At 46.6% G+C, this 24,322-nt stretch overlaps 1 protein-coding gene across 7 annotated transcripts in view; it reads left to right on the top strand.

The window, feature by feature from the left end:
* The window catches only part of BIRC6 (baculoviral IAP repeat containing 6), a 533,701-nt gene that overhangs the window by 359,503 nt on the left and 149,876 nt on the right, over positions 1-24,322 (top strand). For all 7 annotated transcript variants that reach the window (XM_075339505.1, XM_075339507.1, XM_075339508.1 and 4 more), the window contains exons 58-60: positions 11,382-11,513; positions 12,101-12,268; positions 12,370-12,543. In XM_075339505.1, the coding sequence (XP_075195620.1) occupies positions 11,382-11,513; positions 12,101-12,268; positions 12,370-12,543 (474 nt within the window). The remainder of the gene's footprint in view (positions 1-11,381; positions 11,514-12,100; positions 12,269-12,369; positions 12,544-24,322) is intronic.

Below are 24,322 nucleotides of genomic sequence, written 5' to 3'. Positions count from 1 at the left end.
TCATGGTTTCAGTTCTCCGAACATCCTTCGGATTGAATTTACCTTAGACCAATTTATAAGTTTCCTCCTTCCTGCTTTTGCACCAAAACTGAGGAGCCCGTGATGCACGGGAGGGTGTATAGCAGAGGGGAGGGGTTTACACTTTTAAGTGTAATACTTTGTGTGGCCTCCGGAGGCAGTAGCTATACACCCCAATTGTCTGCGTCTCCCAATTGGAGCTAGAAGAAAAGGAATTTACGGTACGTAAACAAAATTCCCTTCTTTGACAACAAAATCACGGTAAATACAGGTGAGTTTTTACCGTGTTTTAGCTGCGTTTTTAGCTCTTTTTACCTGCGTTTCCATTGCTTAAAGTCAGATGCGTTTTACACACACTACTAAATAAAGTTTTGACATACAAACACTATGTAAAAAGGAAAAAAAAGAAATATAATTTTTTTAAATCATAACGAAAATAGTTTAATATAATTAAGCGGTTTTATACTATTTATCGCTAAAAATGCGCTCAAGAAATCCCTATTTCCCATAGACTTTGCAGGAAAATCAAAACGCATGCATTTTGGCATGAAAACGCTGCAGTTCAAAACGCTGCAGAAAAGCAGGTGAAAACGCAAAGTGCGGACACAGCCTTACCTTGTAACCATCCAAAATTTTACGTAGGAGCAGTTATTGACATTGTGCCACATTTATATTAACCTTAACCCCTTAACGACCGCGGGCCGTAAAATTACGTCCTAGCGGTCATAATGTTACTGCCCGCGGTCTGCCGGCGGCAGCATGCCGCGATCGGCGCACATCTCAGATGATTTTCACAGCTGAAATGTGTGCCTGCTAGGCACGAGCAGAATAGTTATCTGCTCATGCCGTTTAACCCCTTAAATGGTGCTGTCAATATTTGACAGCGCCATTATAAGCGCGATCGCGGTAAACTTTTACTTACCGCCTGATACCGGAAGTCACGTGACGCGATCACGTGACTTCCGATATTTGTCATGGTAGCACAGGGTCATGTGATGACTCCTGTACTACACATGAATTGCTTTCACTTTCGCTGTGCCAGCGGCACAGCAAAAGAGAAAGAGAGCGTATCTGCTGCTTACAACTGTATAGGTGTGATCAGCAGATGGTGCAGAGCGATCGGATTGCTGATCGCAATAGCCCCCTAGGGGGACTAGTAAAATAAAAAAAGTTAAAGTTTTAAAAAATTTAAAAAAAACAAAAAACCTAAAAGTTCAAATCACCCCCCATTCGCCCCATTGAAAATTAAAGGGTTAAAAAAATAAAAAATATACACATTTGGTATCGCCGCGTTCAGAAACGCCCGATCTATCAAAATATAAAATCAATCTGATCTGTATACGGCGTAGCGGCAAAAAAAATTCCAAACGCCAAAACGACGTTTTTTTGTCGCCACAACGTTTGCGCAAAATGCTATAAGAGGCAATCAAAACGTAGCATCTGCGCAAAAATGTTAAATGTTAAAAACGTCAGCTCGAGACGCAAAAAATAAGCTGTCACTGAGCCATATATCCTGAAAAATGAGAACGCTACGGGTCACGGAATATGGCGTAAAACGTGCGCCACTTTTTTCGGTCAAACTTCCGATTTTTTTAACCCCTTATATAAAAGTAAACTTATAAATGTTTGGTGTCTACGAACTCGCACTGACCTGAGGCATCACACCCACACATCACTTTTACCATATAGTGAACACAGTGAATAAAATATCTCAAATACAATAGTGCTATCGCCCTTTTTTTGCAATTTTTCTGCATTTGGAATTTGTTTGCCGTTTTCCAGTACACTATATGGTAAAACTTATGGTTTCATTTAAAAGTACAGCTCGTTCCGCAAAAAATGAGCCCTCACATGACCATATTGATTGAAAAATAAAAAAGTTCCGTCTCTCAGAAAAAGAATGGCGAAAAAAAAAACGTAAAGCGAAAAATCGGCCGGTCGTGAAGGGGTTAAAGAGGTTTTCTTACGAACGTTAATTTAAAAGGTAGATTGTAATTAATAGATATTAGAATAGTTTCCACAATTGTATGTGTTTTTAAAAAAAAAAAAAAAATAAGTTCCTGTGCTGAGATAATCTTATATAGGTCTCTGCTGTGTACTGTGTAATGTTTGTGTCTGGCCGTACAGGGACGCGGTCTGATCATACCACATCTCCTGGGCCGGGGAGGAAGTAAAGTATACAGATATTACAGTTTAGGATTGCAAATTATTCTGTCTGAGGTAAAATATAAAAAAAAAAAAACAAAAACAGGCAGGGAAATGCTTAACAATCCCCCCTCCCAAAAAAAACCCAAAAGAATAAAAATCAAATACTAACCCATGCTGTGCTATCTGTATACTCTTCTTTTTTCCTCCCCAGCCCAGGATCTGTGGTATGATCCGTCCATGTTCCTGTACGGTCGGACACGGCCATTACACAGTACATTGCAGGGACACACATATAAGATTCTCAACACAGGAACTTTGTTTTTTTTTTTAAACACATCCAATTGTATACATTATTATTATTCTAAGATCTATTGATTAAAATCAACTTTGAAATTATCTTTGTTCATGGGAAAACCTCTTTAAGGCTATGTGCCCACGCTGCGGAAAATGCGCGGATTTTGCAGCGGATTTCTCGCGGAAAAGCCGCGGATTTTCCGAAAATCTGCAGCACAGCTACTCCCCAGCCATTTCTATGGCATTTGGGAAATGCTGTGCCCACGCTGCGGATTTTTCCGCAGCGGAAATCGTGCGGATTTCCGTGCGGAAAAATATGCAGCTTGTCAATTATTGTAGCGGATTTCTCCGCAGGGTCCCGTATACTTACCTGCCTTGATAGAGACCCGAGTCACTTTCTCCGTCCGGTGCAGCGGCGCGGTGGATCCAGCAAGGTACAGGAAGGAAGAGGTGGGCGGAGCCTGCACGAGCTCCGGTCATGTGACAGCCGGAGCTAGTTCAGGCCCGCCCACCTCCAGCATAGTGAAACCAGACGCTGCCTGACAGTGACCCGGCCGCCGGAAAGCGAGGTGCTGCATGATGGAGGTAAGTATAAACTTCCCCAATCACGGCAGCACTTGTTCTGCATTGAGGATGCAGTGCCGAAGCCATGGTACTGTATCCTCAATGCAGAATGCCCGCAGCATATCCGCACGACATTCCGCAGCATGGAAACAGACAAAAGTTATGGTGCTGTTTCCTGGGAGCACCTGCGCAATGTCATGCGGATATATCCGCAGGACACTTTCCCCGTGGGCACATAGCCTAAGGACAGTCATTGTTATTCAGTTTTGTTTTCCTACAGTTTCCGCAAATTGTAACTTTATTTTTCTATTGGGGTATTTTTTTTTTTTTTGCTTAAAGTAGCATTTTGGGTTTTTGTTTATTTCCCCTCCTGGGTGGTATCAGTAATGCATGTTCCCTGGGCATAGTAAAGTACTCTACAGTCGCCGTCTTCTACTGATCCCTGTCCATCATTTTGTGACTGGCTGGTAGTCACAGCGAATGGTGATTATCGCTCCTCATGCAAGTCTAAAGACCCTCTTTCTGCGACTCAGACGTGGGCTAAGTTCATATGTCCAGTAATGTCCAGATAGAGCGGATCCAGCAGGAAATCATTGGCAAAAAAGTTCTACAAGCACTACTTTGTCATTTTTATTTATTTTTTTTTTAAAGCTCCCCTTCTTCCAAGAGCCGTAACTTTTTTTATTTTTTTATTTTTCCATCAATCTTGCCAAATGAGAGCTTGTTTTTTACTTGACGAATTGTACTCTTAAATGAAATCTCTAAGTTTTGCCATATAGTGTACTGGAAAACGGCAAAAAAAATTCCTAGTGTGGAAAGATTGCAAAATAAAAAGTGCTATTGCATGATTGCTTTTGAGATATTTTATTCACAGTGTTCACTATGGTAAACTGATGTGTGGGTGTGATGCCTCAGGTTGGTGCAAGTTTTTAGCCATCAAACATGAGGCCATTTTTTCCCGCGACCTGTAGCATTCTCATTTTTTTGGGAATTTTTTTGCCTCAGATTAATTGATTTTAGATTTTGATCGTCCATTTCTGAACGATATCGTGTGTGTGTGTGTGTGTGTGTGTATATATGTATGTATATAATATATATGGTGTGTGTGTGTGTATATAATGTGTGTATGTGTGTGTGTGTGTGCATATAATATATATATATATATATATATATATATATATATGTATGCATGTGTGTATATATATGTATGTATATTTGTGTGTGTGTATGTGTATATAATGTATGTATATATATGTATATAATGTATGTATGTATATATATATATATATATATATATATATATAATATGTGTGTGTATGTATATATATAATGTATGTATATAATTGCCTTATTCTGTCTGTCTGTCTGTCATGCTTCAAAATTGTGTCCTTCCGGTGACATTGTGTCCTTACGGTGACACAAAGCTGATTGGCCGCTGGGCTCGCCATGGCCCCGCCCCCCCACATGGATTGGCCGCTCGCCCAGGCTGCGCCCCCACACGGATTGGCCAGCCGCTCGCCCAGGCTCCGCCCCCCCCACAGATTGGCCTCTCGCCCCGGCACCCTGCAGGCATTGGCAACTCGGCCACGCCACGCCCCGCCCCCCTCACGCAATGGACGCTAGCTCTGCCCCCCTCGCCCCTCCCGCGCATTCCCCGAACTGACACGGTCACGGCTCCCAGGTGAGTACTGTACAACCCACAAACCTCCCCCCCCCCCCCCCAACGGGAGCCACCATCAGCGTACGCCGCCAACCCAGCCGACACTTACCCTCGCATTGCTGGCCTTGCCGCCGTATGCTGGTGTGGGCTCCCGTGCGAGTGGGGACGTGATGCGCTGGTAACCATGGTAGCATAGTTACCAGCACATCAAGGTCCTGCAGCGGCGGAAGATCCACACGCACACACATAACAGCACACACATACACACACATCAGATCACACTCACTCTCACACACACCTCACACACACCTCACACACACATTACATCGCATCCACACACTCACAGCATCCGGAGATATCGCTTGCTTCTCGGCCTCGATACTGTGCTGCTGTGACCTTCCAGGATCTGACGGAGGATCACATGGCCAGAAGCATGTGGTATCTCCGGATGTTGTGAGTATCAGCGCGTATGTGCGATTTCGTCAGTGTCTGTGTGTGTGAGTGTATGCGATCGGGTGTGGGTGGGTGTGTGTGAGTGTATGCGATCGGTTGTGTGTGTGAGTGTATGTGATCGGTTGTGTGTGTGAGTGTATGCGATCGGATGTGTGTGAGTGTCTGCAGAGAAGCACGGCGTGCTGGAGGAGGCTGGGAGCAGAGAGGCTGATCTTGGGGAAGGCTGGGAGGGGGAGGCTGATGCTGGGGGAGACTGGGAGGGGAAGGCTGATGCTGAAGGAGACTGGGAGGAGAGAGGCTGATCCTGGGGAAGGCTGGGAAGGGGAGGCTGATGCTGAGGGAGGCTGGAAGGAGAGAGGCTGATGCTGGGGGAGGCTGGAAGGAGAGAGGCTGAGGCTGGGAGGAGAGAGGCTGATCCTGGGGAAGGCTGGGAGAGGGAGGCTGATGCTGGGGGAGGCTGGAAGGAGAGAGGGTGATGCTGGGGGAGGCTGGGAGGACGGAGGCTGGGAGGAGAGAGGCTGATCCTGGGGAAGGCTGGGAGAGGGAGGCTGATGCTGGGGGAGGCTGGAAGGAGAGAGGCTGATGCTGGGGGAGGCTGATGCTGGAGGAGGCTGGGAAGAGCGAGAGGCTGGGAGGAGAGAGGCTGATGCTGGGGAAGGCTGGGAGGAGAGAGGCTGATGCTGGGGACAGAGAGCAGAGGCTGATGCTGGGAGGAGAGAGGCTGATGCTGGGATGAGAGAGGCTGATCCTGGGGAAGGCTGGGAGGGGGAGGCTGAGAGAAGAGAGGCTGATGCTAGGGACAGAAAAGGCTGATGCTGTGAGGAGAGAGGCTGATGCTGTGAGGAGAGAGGATGATGCTGTGAGGAGAGAGGCTGATGCTGTGAGGAGAGAGGCTGATGCTGTGAGGAGAGAGGCTGATGCTGTGAGGAGAGAGGCTGATGCTGTGAGGAGAGAGGCTGATGCTGTGAGGAGAGAGGCTGATGCTGTGAGGAGAGAGGCTGATGCTGTGAGGAGAGAGGCTGATGCTGTGAGGAGAGAGGCTGATGCTGTGAAGAGAGAGGCTGATGCTGGGAGGAGAGAGGCTGATGCTGGGGACAGAGAGCAGAGGCTGATGCTGGGAGGAGAGAGGCTGATGCTGGGATGAGAGAGGCTGATCCTGGGGAAGGCTGGGAGGGGGAGGCTGAGAGAAGAGAGGCTGATGCTGAGGGAGGCTGAGGCTGGGGTAGGCTGGGAGGAGAGAGGCTGATGCTAGGGACAGAAAAGGCTGATGCTGTGAGGAGAGAGGCTGATGCTGTGAGGAGAGAGGATGATGCTGTGAGGAGAGAGGCTGATGCTGTGAGGAGAGAGGCTGATGCTGTGAGGAGAGAGGCTGATGCTGTGAGGAGAGAGGCTGATGCTGTGAGGAGAGAGGCTGATGCTGTGAGGAGAGAGGCTGATGCTGTGAGGAGAGAGGCTGATGCTGTGAGGAGAGAGGCTGATGCTGTGAGGAGAGAGGCTGATGCTGTGAGGAGAGAGGCTGATGCTGTGAGGAGAGAGGCTGATGCTGTGAGGAGAGAGGCTGATGCTGTGAGGAGAGAGGCTGATGCTGTGAAGAGAGAGGCTGATGCTGTGAAGAGAGAGGCTGATGCTGTGAGGAGAGAGGCTGATGCTGTGAGGAGAGAGGCTGATGCTGGGAGGAGAGAGGCTGATGCTGGGAGGAGAGAGGCTGATGCTGGGAGGAGAGAGGCTGATGCTGGGAGGAGAGAGGCTGATGCTGTGTGCAGAGAGGCTGATGCTGTGTGCAGAGAGGCTGATGCTGTGTGCAGAGAGGCTGATGCTGTGTGCAGAGAGGCTGATGCTGTGTGCAGAGAGGCTGATGCTGTGTGCAGAGAGGCTGATGCTGTGTGCAGAGAGGCTGATGCTGTGTGCAGAGAGGCTGATGCTGTGTGCAGAGGCTGATGCTGTGGGCAGAGAGGCTGATGCTGTGGGCAGAGAGGCTGATGCTGTGGGCAGAGAGGCTGATGCTGTGGGCAGAGAGGCTGATGCTGTGGGCAGAGAGGCTGATGCTGTGGGCAGAGAGGCTGATGCTGTGGGCAGAGAGGCTGATGCTGTGGGCAGAGAGGCTGATGCTGTGGGCAGAGAGGCTGATGCTGTGGGCAGAGAGGCTGATGCTGTGGGCAGAGAGGCTGATGCTGGTGCAGCATGGGGGATGGAGCACGATGGGGAGTGCGCTGCATGGGGGATGGAGCACGATGGGGGGTGCGCAGCATAGGGGATGGAGCACGATGGGAGGTGCACACCTCCCCCCAACACACACACACACGCGCACTGCACAACACACACACACTGGGAACCACAAACAACACCCTACACAGACACCCACACACACAGACAACGCTGCGCACACACAACACCCAACACACAAACACCGCAGCACACACAAATATACGCACATACCGCACAACACACATTGCTCAAAACATACCTCCCCCCAAAACACACCACACACACAAACCGCACAACACACACACACAACGCTACAGACACACAGCGCTCCACAAACAACGCAACACATGCAACACACATACAACACCGCTCTCACCCCCCGCCACACCCAGAACATGTACAGCCCCCTACACAAACACTTCGTAACTACACACACACAACAACATATATATATATATATATATATATATATAACAAAAATCATACATGAACTACACAATACGTAAATTCTAGAATACCCGATGCGTAGAATCGGGCCACCTTCTAGTTATATATAATATAATGTATGTTTTTGGTTGTTCTTTTCTTTCAACCCTTTACATTAATTTTCAATGGGGCAAAAGGGGGGTGATTTGAACTTTTAGGTTTATAAGGATCAGCAATCTGATCGCTTATGCATTTCTTTTGATCACAGCTACAGAGCTAAGATCACTAGAAATAGTCACCTCTTGTTAGTGGCAGCATTCAGCCAAGTGAAACAGGAAGTGAGTAAAGATAGCTACAGGAGTCATCACATGACCTTGTGTTACCATGACAACCATCGGCTGACAGTGATCACGTCACTGCACTGCCATTGAAGCCAGGTGAGTAAAGATTTACTGCGATCAGCATTTAAATAGCGCTGTCAAATTTTGACATCGCTGGTAATAGGCACGGGTGGATCACAGATCCACTTGTGCCTGCGAGGCTCACATGTCTGCTGTACAAATCATCTGACATGTGTGCTGATCGCCGCAGGTTTACACTATGGTGGCTTAGGACATAAAGTAATGGCCCACTGTCATTAACGGGGTAAGTAATTGATTTTAGCTATGTTTTTTTAATATTGGAGTCTAAGGAAAACTTATCAGTTAACTGATTTGCTATTTATCTTCCTTTTCAAACTTATCCAATAAGGAAAAATTGCATCCTTTTACAAATTAAAGAAAAAAATGGCTAAATAGAATCAGTTTTGCATAGACGCCAACGTAACTAAAAACTAGACGCCAACTAAAATCAATTATTTAAAAACGGAGAGTGGTTAGACTGATGCGGTGAAGGGTCGGCTCTAAATGATTTCTATTACCCATCCAAATAAATCGTATATGAATTGTAACTCTACATTCCAGTATTTCACATGGCTGCACATTGTGCTTTACAATATGTTGCATTTGCAATACACAAATTAAAAGTGAGAATAGGGAAACCCATTTCTGCTTCACGTTCCCACAGTCTGTGTAACACAAAACATGCTTTATCTGTGGTGTCCAGACAGTTTTGTGTGTTAAACCCCTCGGTGACCACGCAGACTTTTAGAAATCTGATGTGTCACTTTCTGTGGCAATAACTGTAATGGTTCAAACCTGTCCAAGTGATTTTGAGACAGTTTTTTTTCGTAACGCATTATATTTTATGATAATGGCAAATTTATGTTAATGTTTTTTGCGTTTAGAAAAACATCAGCAATATGTCAAAAAGATCTAAAAAAAAAAATTAGCCATTTTCAAACTTTGATTATTCCTTTAATCCAGATCGTTGCACCACACAAAATATTTAATAAATAACATTTACCTCATATCTGCTTTACCTGAGCACCATCTGTGAAAGGTTCTTTTATTTTGTTCGTATGTTACCAGCTTTAAAATTGTAACAGTGCATCGGTGGTGGAGCGGGGTCGCAGGAGGCACGGGCGATGGTGGAGTAGAGAGATGCAGCAAGCGGTGCGGCGGATGTCCCAGATGCTCTGTAACGGTGTGCAGGCTGAAGAGAAAAAAAAATCATAATGGCACTCAGTCTGTCTGCGCATGTGCGCAGATTGAGCTATCCAGCTCAATGTTAACAGAGATCTCACTCTGCGCATGCTATCCCCTCTCATTTTCCTTAAGTCCGCTGCTGGGAGATAACGGGACAGAGGCAGCGCGTGCGCAGATGAGATCTTGAGCTGAGAGCACCATCTGCACATGCACAGAGTCTGGGCGCCATTATTTGAAGCCCACACCACCAACAGAGCATCTGGGACACCCACCGATCCGCCTGCAGCATCGTCCTATTCCACACAGCATCCATTCTCTATTCCCCGGTAACCTAAATTCATATTATAAGATTGCCCCCATCATCATCCTCCCATACTGATATATATGTCTCCATACTGGGCCCATCCTGGTATATATGCCTTCGTTGTAACACACACACACACACACACACACACACACACCTATTCACCTTCCATCTGCTCCCCCAGTGCATTTCATCCTCTTCTAATGCCACCAATTGACATGTAAGCGACGGGCAGCACATGACGTCAGTGCCATGAGCCCCCCGTTGGATGCCAACGTTGGCTGTTGACTAATCTAACATGACTGCTCCTCCCACTTGGGATTCTGGGCGTGTGAAGCAGTGAATATTCATTTTATTTAATAGCAAACAGGTGTAATATCCCAGTCGCTGCAGGAAGCTGGCGGCTGGATGATCAGTGTGTTCGCTAATAAAGATAATAAATATTCACTGCTCCCCACTCTCATAACCCGCTTACCTCTCGGCACCAGTGCCAAGAGTTGGGGTTTGGGGGAGCAATGAATGAATATTACATTTCGGCAGACTCGAAGGTTATTTGACTATGAATTGACATAACAAACTTTAAGACCCCATAATTATAATCTCCGGATGCCTATGGTTGTTGTGATACCATTTGGTGTTGTGTGACACAAATGTGCTTTTTATGTTCCTTGATATACAATAAAATATTTTTGATTAATTATGTATATGGTGATCCCTCAGTTTTTTGGCACTTCTTTTCTCTCTATTAACTATGGTGGGATCCCCCACATACTCTGTTCTGTTAACCATTTAGATACCTTAGTCACTATTGACAGCAGCATTTAAGTGGATAAATGGTCATGGTCATTGCCAGCACTGCTCATGAAGCGGGATGTCGGCTATAGTGCACAGCTGACAGCGGTTGCATTTTCACCCATCAGGGGACGCTATTCACTTATCCCAGCTCAATTTTAAGTTGTATTGGTGGTCACAAAAGGGTTGAAATATATGTGGGAAATACTACTACACTATTGTTACTGGCATTGAAAAGGTTAATAAACACTAAACAGGTTGCTGTAGGTGTACAATCTGCTCAGAAGATTTGGTCTGGATTCTCACTTTAGAAAGCTGATATAATGAGACCAGACAATCATGTTCTGGTTATTAAACCACTTCAGAATACTAGACTCCGAAATACATTTGGAAATGTCCCCCTGTTGAAATAGCTGCTCCCATTGAGGTAAATGGGTGCTGAGCTGCAGTACTCCAGAGCAGCCACTAGTGTGCTCAGCTATAATGTCCCAGCGGCTCTCTCCTTTAGTGACCATTGACCTCCTGAGGGTGATGTGGAGGGGTGCACAATCTTGTACCCCCACAGATCTCTTATAGATGACCTATCCTAAAGAGAGGTCATGAGTATGTTAGTTCTGGAGACCCCCTCTATGTAAATGTCCCCTTTTAAGAGCTGCAGCGTTGATGACAGGGCATGTGTTCCAGATAACATCAGACCAGATGAGGGTAATGTAAGTTATGCAGACGTTCTTCTGTAATATATGAAGTAGAGCGACCTACTCTCCCTATTTTCAGATTTGTGAGTATCTGGTAATGTGCAGAGAATATCAGATCGGCACAATCACCCTGGGACTAAAAAGCATTCGCTTCATCCATCCCGTCTACTTTCCTGTGATGACTTACTGTTAATTGAGATTTCCAAAGTGACCTCCCTGTTTTTATCTCTTAACAGACACTCCGAGCATTACTGCGAAGTTGATCAGTGAGCAGAAAGATGACAAGGAAAAGAAAAACCACGAGGAGAAGGAGAAGGTGAAAGCGGAAAATGGATTCCAGGATAATTACAGCGTGGTTGTTGCTTCAGGTAAATGTCTTTAATGGCGTCTGAGAAAATCTGTACAACTGTCACCATTATATCTAATTGACCTGATCACAGTTGTTTCAGTGTACTGCAGGTTTATACAAAGTATAAGACATTCCTCTCCTTCCCTCTGCCTCTGAACTCACCGCCCACTCTAAAAACCAGCTAATATCCACCTTGTAGAAGGCATGGGCACACTGCCCGCTCACTGGGAAATTGGAGCACTGTTGCCAATTGAAGGATATAGAGATCGATGATATAGAGTCGATGATATAGAGTCGATGATATAGAGTCGATGATATAGAGTCGATGATATAGAGTCGATGATATAGAGTCGATGATATAGAGTCGATGATATAGAGTCGATGATATAGAGTCGATGATATAGAGTCGATGATATAGAGTCGATGATATAGAGTCGATGATATAGAGTCGATGATATAGAGTCGATGATATAGAGTCGATGATATAGAGTCGATGATATAGAGTCGATGATATAGAGTCGATGATATAGTATAATCCTTTACAGATCATTCTCCCAGAAATATTAGTTTTGTGCTGATCTATTTTTGTGTAATGTTACTCCAAAGGGTTAAAGTCCCAGTCAAAGCGGGCCGTCTCCTCCACCCCACCCCGTCCACCATCAAGGCGAGGAAGAGTAATGACTGATAAAGTAGGCAGCTCTTCCTCAGGAGTCGACTCTTCGAGCAAGACCATCAGCATCCCTGTGTTCCACCTTTACCATAAATTGTTGCCAGGTAGAATTTCTTTACAAATATAACATGTTTTTTTTTGTGTTATAAACAAGATGGGTTAAAATTTTCCTTTTTGATTTGAACATGTTTTGTTTGTCGTGCAGGTCAGCCCTTACCTCCTGAAATGACCCTCGCACAGCTCCTCACCCTCCTGTATGACAGAAAGCTGCCCCAAGGGTTTCGTTCTGTAGACCTCACCGTTAAACTTGGTTCCAAGGTCATCTCTGATCCAAGCTTGTCAAAAACAGATTCCTTTAAAAGACTCCATACTGAAAAAGGTTTGTTTTTAATATATCTACTTGTTTTCATTTTATCTTTTTTTTTTTTTCTAACAGCAATTACTTTAAAAGTGAACTCTTCATTGTGGTCATTCTGGGCAAACTACGGCACCTGAAATCAGAGCCTGGCTGCACCATTGCAACCAGCTTTGTCTTTCTCTGAAAAGCAATAGATAGCGTATTTAAAAAAAAAAAATGACTATAGGTGAGACCCAAGTAGTCAGGTGCAGCCCTCGGGCCTGCTTCTCTCCCCCACGCTTCAGGTGATTGACAGGTCTCTCACATGTGCGTCCCCGTCCCAAAGTTAAAGTTTTTCTCCCATTGCATACGGCTCTCTGGAATTGCACAACCAGGCTCTGATTCATGCTGCCTGTAGTTCACACAGCATAGCTCTAATAAAAAGCTTACTAGCTTAGCCAGGGAAATGCAGAAACCTGGATGTCACAAGGATGTAACATCCCAGCTACATAAAAGACAAAAAGGAGCAACAGCCAACACCACTTCTGAGTATACCTATCACAAGGGTAAGGACACACGGCGAGTTCAACAGAGCGAGTGGAATGAGATAAAAAAATCGCATTCCACTTGGACCAATGTTACTCTTTGGTGTCGCTCGCATGAGCGATTTTTTTTTTTTTTCCTCAGCCCTAATCGGACCGAGAACGCAGTATGCTGCGGTTGGAATCCGATTTAGTTTTCACTCGCACCCATACAAGTCTATGGGTACGAGAGAAACATCGCATTGCACTTGGATGACACCAGAGTGCAGTGCGATAATCACATCAGCTGATTATGGAGGAGATAGGGAGATTAGTTTCTCCCTCTCCTCCTCAGCTGTGCTCCTATCACAGGATTGCATCACCGTATAATGACACTCGACACACTTGCAGCAGAGCGGAAGCTGAGGGTCATTAGCATAACACATCCGATGCTCTTGCATCAGATGCTAAATGCCTGTGTGTCCTTAGCCTAAAAGGTGCACTATACCTTCACTTCACAGGGGGGAGAGGATCCACATTTGCCCTCCTAATTCTGGTACACATGTTGCCTCCAACTGAGACTTTTCCCTCAGCAGTCCTGTGGACACAGTCTCCTGCGTGACTAGAACAGACCTTCCTGTTCCACCTTTCTTCTTCATGACTCTGGATACCAACTCCACCCTGTGATTATCTCCCTCACAATCCATCAGCCTGAAGAAGGGTCTTACACCAAAATGCTGCAGAGATTGTTTCTGGGGGTTTTTTTATCATCAAATAAATTTTCTGTTTAAAAACTGAAGTGTGGTTGACTTGAAGCAGTGACGATTGCAAGGGGAGTTAATCTCCGGGTGCAATTGCCATCCAGACTAAGGAGGAGGAAAGGTGGAACAAGGTCTGTGCTCCTCAAGCAGGAGAGTGCGTCTCCACAGGACGGCTGAGGGAAGGTCTCAGTTGGCGCTTGTGTGTACCATTTAGATTAGAGGAGCAAAGGTGGGTACTCTCCCCCCTGCAAAGTGAAATAAAAAGGAATTACACTTTGTGAGTGGCACAAGACCACTCTCATAACAGATAATACCGCTAGTTCACGGAGCAGCCCAGCATTTCCCACCCCGGTCGCCCTGCGCATGGACGCTGTGATAGGAATTCCAGCTGTAGAAAAGACAAAAAGGCGCGGCGGATGACACCACTTCAGAGTATATGAATCATGAAAGGTGCACTGTTTTATTTTTTTCCCATGTCTGATGTGAAAGCACTGCTACAAAGACCCTTTGTCTGTTATTTCTTAATGGATGTAACATCGAGATGAACATAACGCCCCAAGTGGCTGCATTATTCTTCCCTGGGCAGATTTCATGCTTCTAAAGTATATTTTGTAGTCCTTTATTTAATTGACCGCTGGCATTTGTTTAGCATAGGCAATAATGAAGACACCACGCAGGGTATGTTCCCTTTTAACACTTGATAACCCTTTCATGACTGGAAGATTTTCTGTTTTTGCGTTCGTTTGCATTTTTTCCTCCCCTTTTGCCAAGTTCCACAGCTTTATTTTTGCATTGGCATGCTGTGTGAGGGCTTAATTTTTTGTTGGGTAAATTATCGTTTTGAAAAATTACCATTCACCGTACAGTATAATACCACTAAAAGGGGGGGGGGGCGCAATTCTTCTGCTTTTTATGTTGAAAGTGTTCATCTTGCAGTAAAAATTATCTGGTTGCATGATTTTTAAAGTCATTACAGTTAAAGCAAATACCAAATCTATAAAGTACTATTTTGTGTTCCATTTTCTGAAGCTCAAAATTTTATTTTTTCAATCGATGAAACACTGTCTTGTTTTTTGAACACTGAGGTGACCTTTTTTATACCATTTTGATCTACTTAACCCCTTAATGACCACTAATATGCCATTTTCCTGAAATTAGATTAGATTAGCTATAAGAGAATAGCATCCCTCTACAGGGGAGAATGCAATAGTAGAGATGGGAAAACCCGTCTATTTTCATGTTTGGTGGGTTCGGCCAGACTTAAGTCTCATTTGAGACTGGATTTGAACCCGAACGTGAGCCCGGATGTTGAACTCCATATAAGCCTATGGGGACCCAAACTCTTTTGCTGTAAAATAGTGTTAGGGCTATTGGGCTGCAAAAATCTATGAAAATTGGGATTAGCACAGGATATTATACTAACAGAGTCTTCCGTTTGGCTGTCACACTGCTTCCGGGTCCGCTCATTAGCTCTCATGCATATTCACTGCTTCCTCCACCCACCTTCTGTAAGAACATCTGTGATTGGCTGCAATCAGACTGCCAGCATTTGTGATTGGTTGTGAAATGTAAAAATAATTGACACAAATGGCGTAAGGTTTTCTGTATTTTGATACCCGGCACAGATAAAAACAGACTGCTTCAGGCTGCAACCCCCAGCTATGTGCATATCTTGGCTGTGTATCAAAATACAAGGGACCCCATGTGGCTTTTTAAAAATTATTTAAATAAATTATTTTAAAATTGGTGTGCAGTCCCTTCCAATTTTGATACCCAGCCAAGATAAAGCAGACAGCTGGGTGTTGGTATTCTCAGGGTGGGAGGCCCATGGTTGTTGCCCCTAGTCTAAGAATAGCAGCCCGCAGCCACCCCGTAATTGAACTGAACCTCAGGCTTCATGTATCAAAAAATCACAGCTTTCATGACCCCTTATATTACCCTGATTGCCACCGCACAAGGGCAATAGGGATGATGGGTGCGACAATTTCTGTGGCAGCTGTGGGCTGCTATTTTTAGGCTGAAGCTTCCTAGCCTGAAAATAATAGCCCCCAGCTTTCCATGTTATCTTGGCTGGGTATCAAAATTGGGGAGGGCTGCACGCCATTTTGGAAACTACTTAATTTTTTAAAAAGCCACATGGGGTCCCTCGTATTTTTGAAACAGAGCTAAGATAATGCGCACAGCTGGGGACTGTAGCCTATAGTTGTCTGTTTTATATGTGTGGAGTATCAAAATACGGGGGACCCTATGCCATTTTTTCCATTTATTTATTTGCTGTCAGAGGGTGGGTGGGGGAAGCAGTGAATATGCATGAGAGCTAATGAGTGGACCTGGAAGTAGTTTGACAGCCACACGGGAAACTCAGTAAGTATAACTATACTGTTTTAATCTCTATTTTGCTTCTTTCACCTTGTTTTTTTATTAAAAAAAAAAAAAAAAAAAAACCCACAAACTGCAGTGTGACCAAATAGTATTGTATGCCTTATATGAGGATTTGCCACTTTCAGCAGAAATTGTGTAACAAGTTATGGGGCCTTTTTACCTATTCTCCTTGTGAATATAAAACAAATCTGGGGCTAAAACAGTATTTTAGTGATAAAAATACAATTAGTTCTTCACCAAAGAATGGTATAACATTTTGTAACACATCTGTAGTGTTAATATGCTCACTGCACCTCTAGATTAATTCATTGAGTGGTGTAGTTAGTAAAATGGGGTCACTTGTGAGAGATTTCTGCTTTTCTGGTACCTCAGAGGCTCTGCCAATGGGACCTGGCACCCAAAAAACATTCCAGCAAATACTTAAGTCCAATGTGGCGCTTATTCCCTTCTCAGCTTTAAACTGTACCTAAAAAGTAGAACCCAATTATTGATAAACTCAGGGAAAAATTATACAACAAACACCGTGGTCTATTTTTTTTTCTTATTAGCCCATATAAAAATTAAAATCTTTGGGCTAAAACAAAATTTTAGTAAAAAAAAAAAATAATTTTTCTTTTTCTACCTCCCAATGGTGTAAAATTCTATGGCACACCTGTGCTATCAATATGATGATTGCACCGCTAGATGAATTAATTGATGCTTGTACGTTGTAAAATCGGATCAGTTATGGCGGCTCTGCTTTTCTGGCATGTTAAGAGCCCTACCAATGTGCCATGGCATCTCCAAACCATTCCAACTATATCCAAACTCCAATGAGTTTTGTACTGTATCTCAAAAGTAGATTTCAACCACATGTTGGGTATTGGCAAGCTCAGAACAATTGTTAAAAAAATAAATAAATAAAATGTTATGGTCCATTTTCTTTTATTACCTTTCTTGAAAGTTAAAACTGTAAAGGTGGGTGCACATGATCCAGACATGCTGCGTCCTGGGCGCAGCGAGTGCTCTCCGCAGGAGACCGCTGCTGCCCATGCCCACTATCAGAGTTCGGACCGCTGCAGACTGTGTTCTCCCTGTGGAAAACACTCACGTCTCTGTAACATCAATTGCTGCTGCTCGGGAAAGCCGTGCCGCATATAATTTTACGCTGCAGAGAAAAGAAGCACAGTAGGCATGAGATTTCTATAAATCCCATCCCTTGTGTTGTACGGTACAACGCAACATTTTAATGAAATCATTTTTTATTTTCTTCGGCGCTCCATTGGGAGACCCAGACGATTGGGTGTATAGCACTGCCTCCGGAGGCCACACAAAGCAATTACACTAAAAAGTGTAAGGCCCCTCCCCTTCTGGCTATACACCCCCAGTGGGATCACTGGCTCACCAGTTTTCAAGCTTTGTGCGAAGGAGGCACACATCCATGCATAAGCTCCACTGTTTAGTCAGCAGTAGCTGCTGACTATATCGGATGGAAGAAAAGAGGGCCCATACTAGGGCCCCCAGCATGCTCCCTTCTCACCCCACTTGCGGTTTGTAAGGTTGAGGTACCTATTGCTGGTACGGAGGCTGGAGCCCACATGCTGTTTTCCTTCCCCATCCCCCTGAGGGGCTCTGAGGAAGTGGGATCTTTCCGGCCACCAAGCCCTGAGGCCGGGCTCCATCCACAGACCCATAGAACCTGCTGGATGTGGAGCGGGAGTGCCGTTCAGGGACAAGGCCCTGCAACTTTCAGGTACTCTGTGTCCCCGTATGGCAGGCCACGCACACTCCAGGCTTGCTGGGTGTGCTAGTGCGCCGGGGACTGTAGCGCTGTGCGCTGGGCTCATAGCCCCTGCAGATTACTGGGGGACTTTACGTGTGGGGACCGCCGCGCCGACCGCCCCTGGAGCAGCGGCGCAGCTGCGACTTGTAGTGCGCCGGGGACGCGCCGACCGCGCTTTTACGGCGGCGGCGCTTCTAACTTTAGTCCCCGGCTTTTGCGGCCTAGCGCCGCTTCGTTCCCGCCCCCTCCCTGTCACTCAGGGAAAGGGAGAGACGCTGTTCTATAGCAGCGCCGAGGGCTGGAGCCTTATTTGCATTCTCCAGCCCCCTTTACTAGACACAGTGGGCGCCGGGTTCCCGCTCTTGTCTCGGGCACGCCCTCGGCCCGCCCCTCTCCTCTGGACGCCGGCAGCCATTCCGGCACGCAGAGCGGGAAAACGGAGACACTGAGCTACCAGCACAGGATTCCGGCGCCACACACCCGCTTTTGTGCGGGCGGTAAGCGGCAACTAAAGTGCTGACCCACTAATGCCGAAGTGTCCTGTTGTACTTTTGTACGGTCGCTATTCAGGATGCAGACCTAGAAACAGCAGCAAAAGATCAGGGGTGCTAAAGCACAGACTCTATATGCTGCTTGTCTTGCATGTGCTGCAGTGTCATGTGTCCTTTATGCTTGTATGCTTTACATTGCACTGTAAGGGCTATTCTTGGCTGTCTACCCGCCTAAATGGCTAGACAGCGGCAGCAAACAGCAATGGTGCTAAGGCACAAGCTTTCAATGCTGCTTGGATTGCATGTACTGCAGAGTTTATTTTCATGCTTGTACATTCACTGCATGTCGCTATTCTTGGCTAATGCTCCTTGATGACTAGACAACAGCAGCAGAACAGCAAGGGTGCTAAGGCACAAGCTTTCAATGCTGCTTGGTTTGCATGTGCTGCAGTGGTTATTTTCATGCTTGTATGCTATACATTCACTGTATGTCGCTTTTCCTGGCTAATGCTCCTGAATAACTAGACAACGGCAGCAGAAAAGCAAAGGTGCCAAGGCACAGGCTTTCTATGCTCCTTGTACTGCATGTGCTGAAGTGTTTATTGTACTTCATGCTTGTATGCTATACATTGCACTGTACGGTCGCTATTCTTGGCTAATGCTCCTAGATGGCTAGACAGCAACAGCAAAAAAAAAACAAAAAAAAAAACCAGCATGGGTGCCAAGGCACAGGCTTTCTATGCTGCTTGTACTGCATGCGACTGTTCCAGGACCCCCAGTGTGTGCAATTACTCAACGGGGTCTCTGCTACAGGTGGCCAAAAGAACCACCGGTGATCCCTGTCCAGGGACAGGGACGGAGTTGCAGTTTCCGCTGATATATTGTCTGTGGCTATGACTAACATCTTACAGACTTTGCAGTCCAGACAGACCTTGGGCAATGTTGATTCAATGCCCCTGGCCACCCTGATTTCGAAACAAATCATGGCTCCAGGAGGGTCCCATGCATCCCAGGGTGCAGGCTCTGACACGGACGACAGTCCCAGACGGCCTAAGCGAGCTCCCTAAGAACGGCCCTCGACTTCATCACAGTACTCTCTGTATGATGATGCAGACGTAGCTGTTCAGGACTCTGATCCTGAGACCGCTCTCAATCCGGATACACCGGATGGTGACGCTATAGTGAATAATCTTATAGTGTCCATCAATGGAAGGTTGGGTATTTCTCCCTCAACTCCTCCAGTGGAGGGGTCAGCTTCACAGCAGAAGAAATCCCTATTTCGGTATCTCAAGCGTATATTGAGTACTTTTCTGGTCACTCTGACTCCAGAGAAGCAGTCCAGGAACACCACGCTTATCCCGATAAGCGTTTCTCCAACCGTATTGAAGATACGCGTTGTCTCTTCCCCCCTGACGTGCTCAAGCGCTCCATGGGTGGATCCCCCAATCTCCAGGCTTGCGGCTAGATCTATAGTTGCAGTGGAAGATGGGACTTCACTTAAAGATGCCATTGACAGACAGCCCTATCGGCGGGTCGGTTGCCCCGGCATTCGCAGCCATAGAGGCACTCCAAGCTATTTCAGCTAGTATTGCGCAGAGGGACGCGGTCACATGTACATCTTGGCCGCAGTAGCGTCCTTCACCTCGCAATGTCGGCATTGCGACTCAGGCTGTTTATGCTGTCCTGGACTCTACGAGCCGTACGTCAGTGGCGTCCGCCAACTCCGTGTTGTTACGCTCCTAGTGTTAAGGGATTGGAGCAGATGCTGCTTCCACAAAAGTGCTTAACCAGATTGCCTTTATCTGGTGACAGACTGTTTCGTGAGCGGTTGGATTAAATCATTCAACTGTCCAAGGGTACGGATTCTTCCTTACCCCAGCTATCAAACAAGACCCATCAGGAGAAGGGACAGTTGAGGTTTCGGTCCTTCCCAGGCTCGGGCACGTCCCAATTGCCCTCGTCCAACAGGACTCAAAAGGCTCAGAGGGGCGCAGGTTCCTGGCGGGCTCAATCACGCCCGGAGAAGGCAGCCGGAGGAACCGCTACCAAGGCGGTTTCCTCATGACTTTCAGCCCTCTCTCTCCGCGTCCGCGGTCGGTGGCAGACTCCCCCGCTTTAGCGACATCTAACTGCCACAGGTCAGTGGCCGGTGGGTGAGAGACAGTTTGTCGCAAAAACTTCCTCACCGGCCGAGCCGAGGCTCTTCTGCAGGCAGTAGGAGTCGTAATCCCGGTTCCTCCTCAGGAACAAGAGACACTTTTTACTCCGATCTGGTCGGGGTGACAAAATAGGACGACTCCTTCCGTTCCGTTCTGGACCTTAAACTGCTCAACAAGCACGTGAAAACCAGGCGGTTCCGGATGGAATCCCTCCGCTCCGTCATTGCCTCAATGTCTTAAGGAGATTTCCTAGCATCAATAGACATCAGGATGCTTATCTCCACGTGCCGATTGCTCCAGAGCACCGGCGTTTGCTACGATTCGTTATTGAAGACGAGCATCTTCGGTTCGTAGCCCTACCCTTCGGTCTGGCGACAGCCCCACGGGTTTTCACCAAGTTCATGGCAGCAGTGGGACCACTCCCGCACTCTCAGGGTCACCCTGTGATCCCTTACTTAGACCATCTACTTGTCAAGGCACTCTTTTAAGAGGCATGCCAACACAGCCTGAACATGGCGCTGGAGACTTCCCAGAGTTTCGGGTGGGTCCTCAACTTTTCAAAGTTAAACCCAATCGCTGGCATATCTTAGCTTGGGGTTTCACACACTCTCAGCGATGGTGAAGCTTCCACTGGACAAACAGCGGTCACTACAGACGGGAGTGCAGTCTCTCCTTCAAGGAGACACCTCATCCAGAGGCAGTCCCTTTCACGCAGTTTCATCTGCGTCCACTTCAATAGAACATTCTTCGCTAATGGGAGGGGAAGTCGATGTCCCTACACAGGAACGTCCCCCTTTCTCAGACGATCAAGGACTCTCTTCAGAGGAGTCCACTCTTCAGATCAATTGTCTGGAGCTCTGGGCAGTGCATATGGCCCTGCAAGACTTCCTGCAGTGGCTGGAAGGCAAACAGATCCGAATTCAGTCGGACAATCCACAGCGGTGGCATACATCAACCACCAAGGCGGACTACGCAGTCGGCGAGCCTCCCAGGAAGTCCGCCGGATTCTGCTAGGGGTGGAAGACAGAGCATACACCATATCCGCGGTTCACATCCCGGGCGTAGAAAACTGGGAAGCAGACTTCCTCAGTCACCAGGGCGTGGACGCAGGAGAATGGTTTCTGCACCCGGACGGGTTTCACGAATCGGCACAACAGCAAGGTCCCGGTTTTCATGACGATCAAAGAGCTCTGGCGACAGGCATCTCACGGTCGGTCAACCGTGGGCTCTACCAGACCGGCCAGACTTACTGTCCCAAGGGCCGTTTTTCCATCTGAATTCTACGGCCCTGAACCTACTGTGTGGCCATTGCGTCCTAGATCCTAGTGTCCTCAGGATTATCCCACGGGGTCGTTGCCACCATGAGACAGGCTATGAAGCCCACGTCTGCTAAGATCTACCACGGAAGTGGACGATTTTCTTTTACTGGTGCTCTGTACAAGGAGTGTCCCCCTGGCCATTGGCATTGCCTACTTTTCTTTCCTTCCTGCAATCTGGGTTGGAAAAGGGCTTGTCGCTCGGCTCCCTTAAAGGGCAAGTCTCGGCGCTATTGGTGTTTTTTTCAGAAGCGTCTAGCACGACGTCCGCAGGTACGCACGTTCCTGCAGGGGGTTTGGTCATATCGTCCCCCCGTACGAGCGGCCGTTAGATCCATGGGATCTGAACAGGGTACTAGTTGCTCTCCAGAAGCCGCCTTTCGAGTCTCTGACGGATGTTTCACTCTCTCGACTATCACGGAAAGTGGCCTTTCTGGTAGCGATCACGTCTCTTCGGAGAGTGTCTGAGCTAGCAGCGCTGTCATCCAAGGCTCCCTTCCTGGTGGTCCACCAGGACAAGGTAGTGCTGCGCCCCATTCAGGAGTTTCTCCCTAAGGTAGTATCCTCGTTTCATATTAATCAGGATATCTCCTTACCTTCTTTTTGTCCTCATCCGGTTCACCGGTATGAAAAGGATTTACATTTGTTAGATCTGGTGAGAGCACTCAGAATCTACATTTCCCGCACGGCGCCCCTGCGCCGCTCTGATGCACTCTTGTCCTTGTCGCTGGCCAGCGCAAGGGGTCGCAGGCTTCCAAAGCCACCCTGGCTCGATGGATCAAAGAACCAATTCTTGAAGCCTACCGTTCTGCTGGGCTTCCGGTTCCATCAGGGCTGAAGGCCCATTCTACCAGAGCCGTGGGTGCGTCCTGGGCATTACGACACCAGGCTACGGCTCAACAGGTGTGCCAGGCAGCTACCTGGTCGAGTCTGCACACTTTCACCAAACATTATCAGGTGCATACCTATGCTTCGGCGGACGCCAGCCTAGGTAGAAGAGTCCTGCAGGCGGCAGTTGCCTCCCCGTAGGGGAGGGCTGTCTTTGCAGCTCTAACATGAGGTATTTCTTTACCCACCCAGGGACAGCTTTTGGACGTCCCAATCGTCTGGGTCTCCCAATGGAGCGCCGAAGAAGAAGGGAATTTTGTTACTTACCGTAAATTCCTTTTCTTCTAGCTCCTATTGGGAGACCCAGCACCCGCCCTGTTGTCCTTCGGGATTTTTGGTGGTTTTTCGGGTACACATGTGGTTCATGTTGAATGGTTTTTCAGTTCTCCGACGTTACTTCGGAGTGAATTTGTTTAAACCAGTTATTGGCTTTCCTCCTTCTTGCTTTTGCACTAAAACTGGTGAGCCAGTGATCCCACTGGGGGTGTATAGCCAGAAGGGGAGGGGCCTTACACTTTTTAGTGTAATTGCTTTGTGTGGCCTCCGGAGGCAGTGCTATACACCCAATCGTCTGGGTCTCCCAATAGGAGCTAGAAGAAAAGGAATTTACGGTAAGTAACAAAATTCCCTTCTTCATAGCTCTATATTATACAATTCTGTGAAACACCTAAGGGTTAAAAATGCTCACCACACCCCTAGATGAATTCCTTGAGAGGTGGTGTTTGGAGAATGGGTTAACTTGACATACTTGTGTTGGAGGGGGAATGGGGGGGGTGTTCCGCTGTTTTTGAATGTCAGGAGATCTTCAAATGTGACATGGCACCCGCAATCTGACAGTCAACATAGGGCTCCTTCCCTCTCAAGCCCTGTGTGTGCCCAAACAGTAGTTTTCCACCACATATAGATTATCAATGTACTCAGGAGAATTGCATAACAAATTGTAGAGTGGACTTTCTCTTGTTACCCTAGTGGTAATATTGTTTTTTTTTTACCATTTTCACTGTTCAATGGTAGAAAATTCTGTGAAGCACCTGGGGGTTCAAATTGCTCACCACGACACTAGATAAATTCCTTGAGGGGTGTAGTTTTCAAAATAGGGTCCCTTGTTGGTGGGTTTCCACTTTTTAGGCACCTCAGGGTTCTGCAAATGTGACATTGGGTCTGCTATCTATTCCAGCCAATTTTCTACTCCAAAATTTTATATGGCGCTCCTTCCCAGCCCTGCCTTGTGCCCAAACAGAACATTTCCACGATATGTGGGGTATCCGTGTACACAGGAGAAATTGCACAACACACTTTTTTTTTTTTTTTTTTTTTTTTTTTTTTAGAACTTTGAGGGGTGCAGATTTTTGAAAAAAAATTTGGCTTTGTAAATTTTGACAGAAAGAGGGGAACTTGCTGAAACTTTTAACCCTTCTAATTTCCTAACAAAAAATATATATTTCAAACATGATGCTGAAGTAAAGTAGTGGGAAATGTAATTGTTTAACTATTTTGTCTGGCATAACTGTTTTAATAAAAATTTTAATAGTTTGTAAAGT

Source organism: Anomaloglossus baeobatrachus, chromosome 3, assembly GCF_048569485.1.
Source record: "Anomaloglossus baeobatrachus isolate aAnoBae1 chromosome 3, aAnoBae1.hap1, whole genome shotgun sequence".
Taxonomy (NCBI): Eukaryota; Metazoa; Chordata; class Amphibia; order Anura; family Aromobatidae; genus Anomaloglossus; species Anomaloglossus baeobatrachus.
Note: the sequence above shows the minus strand (reverse complement) of the source record. Positions and strands in the feature narration are given on the sequence as shown.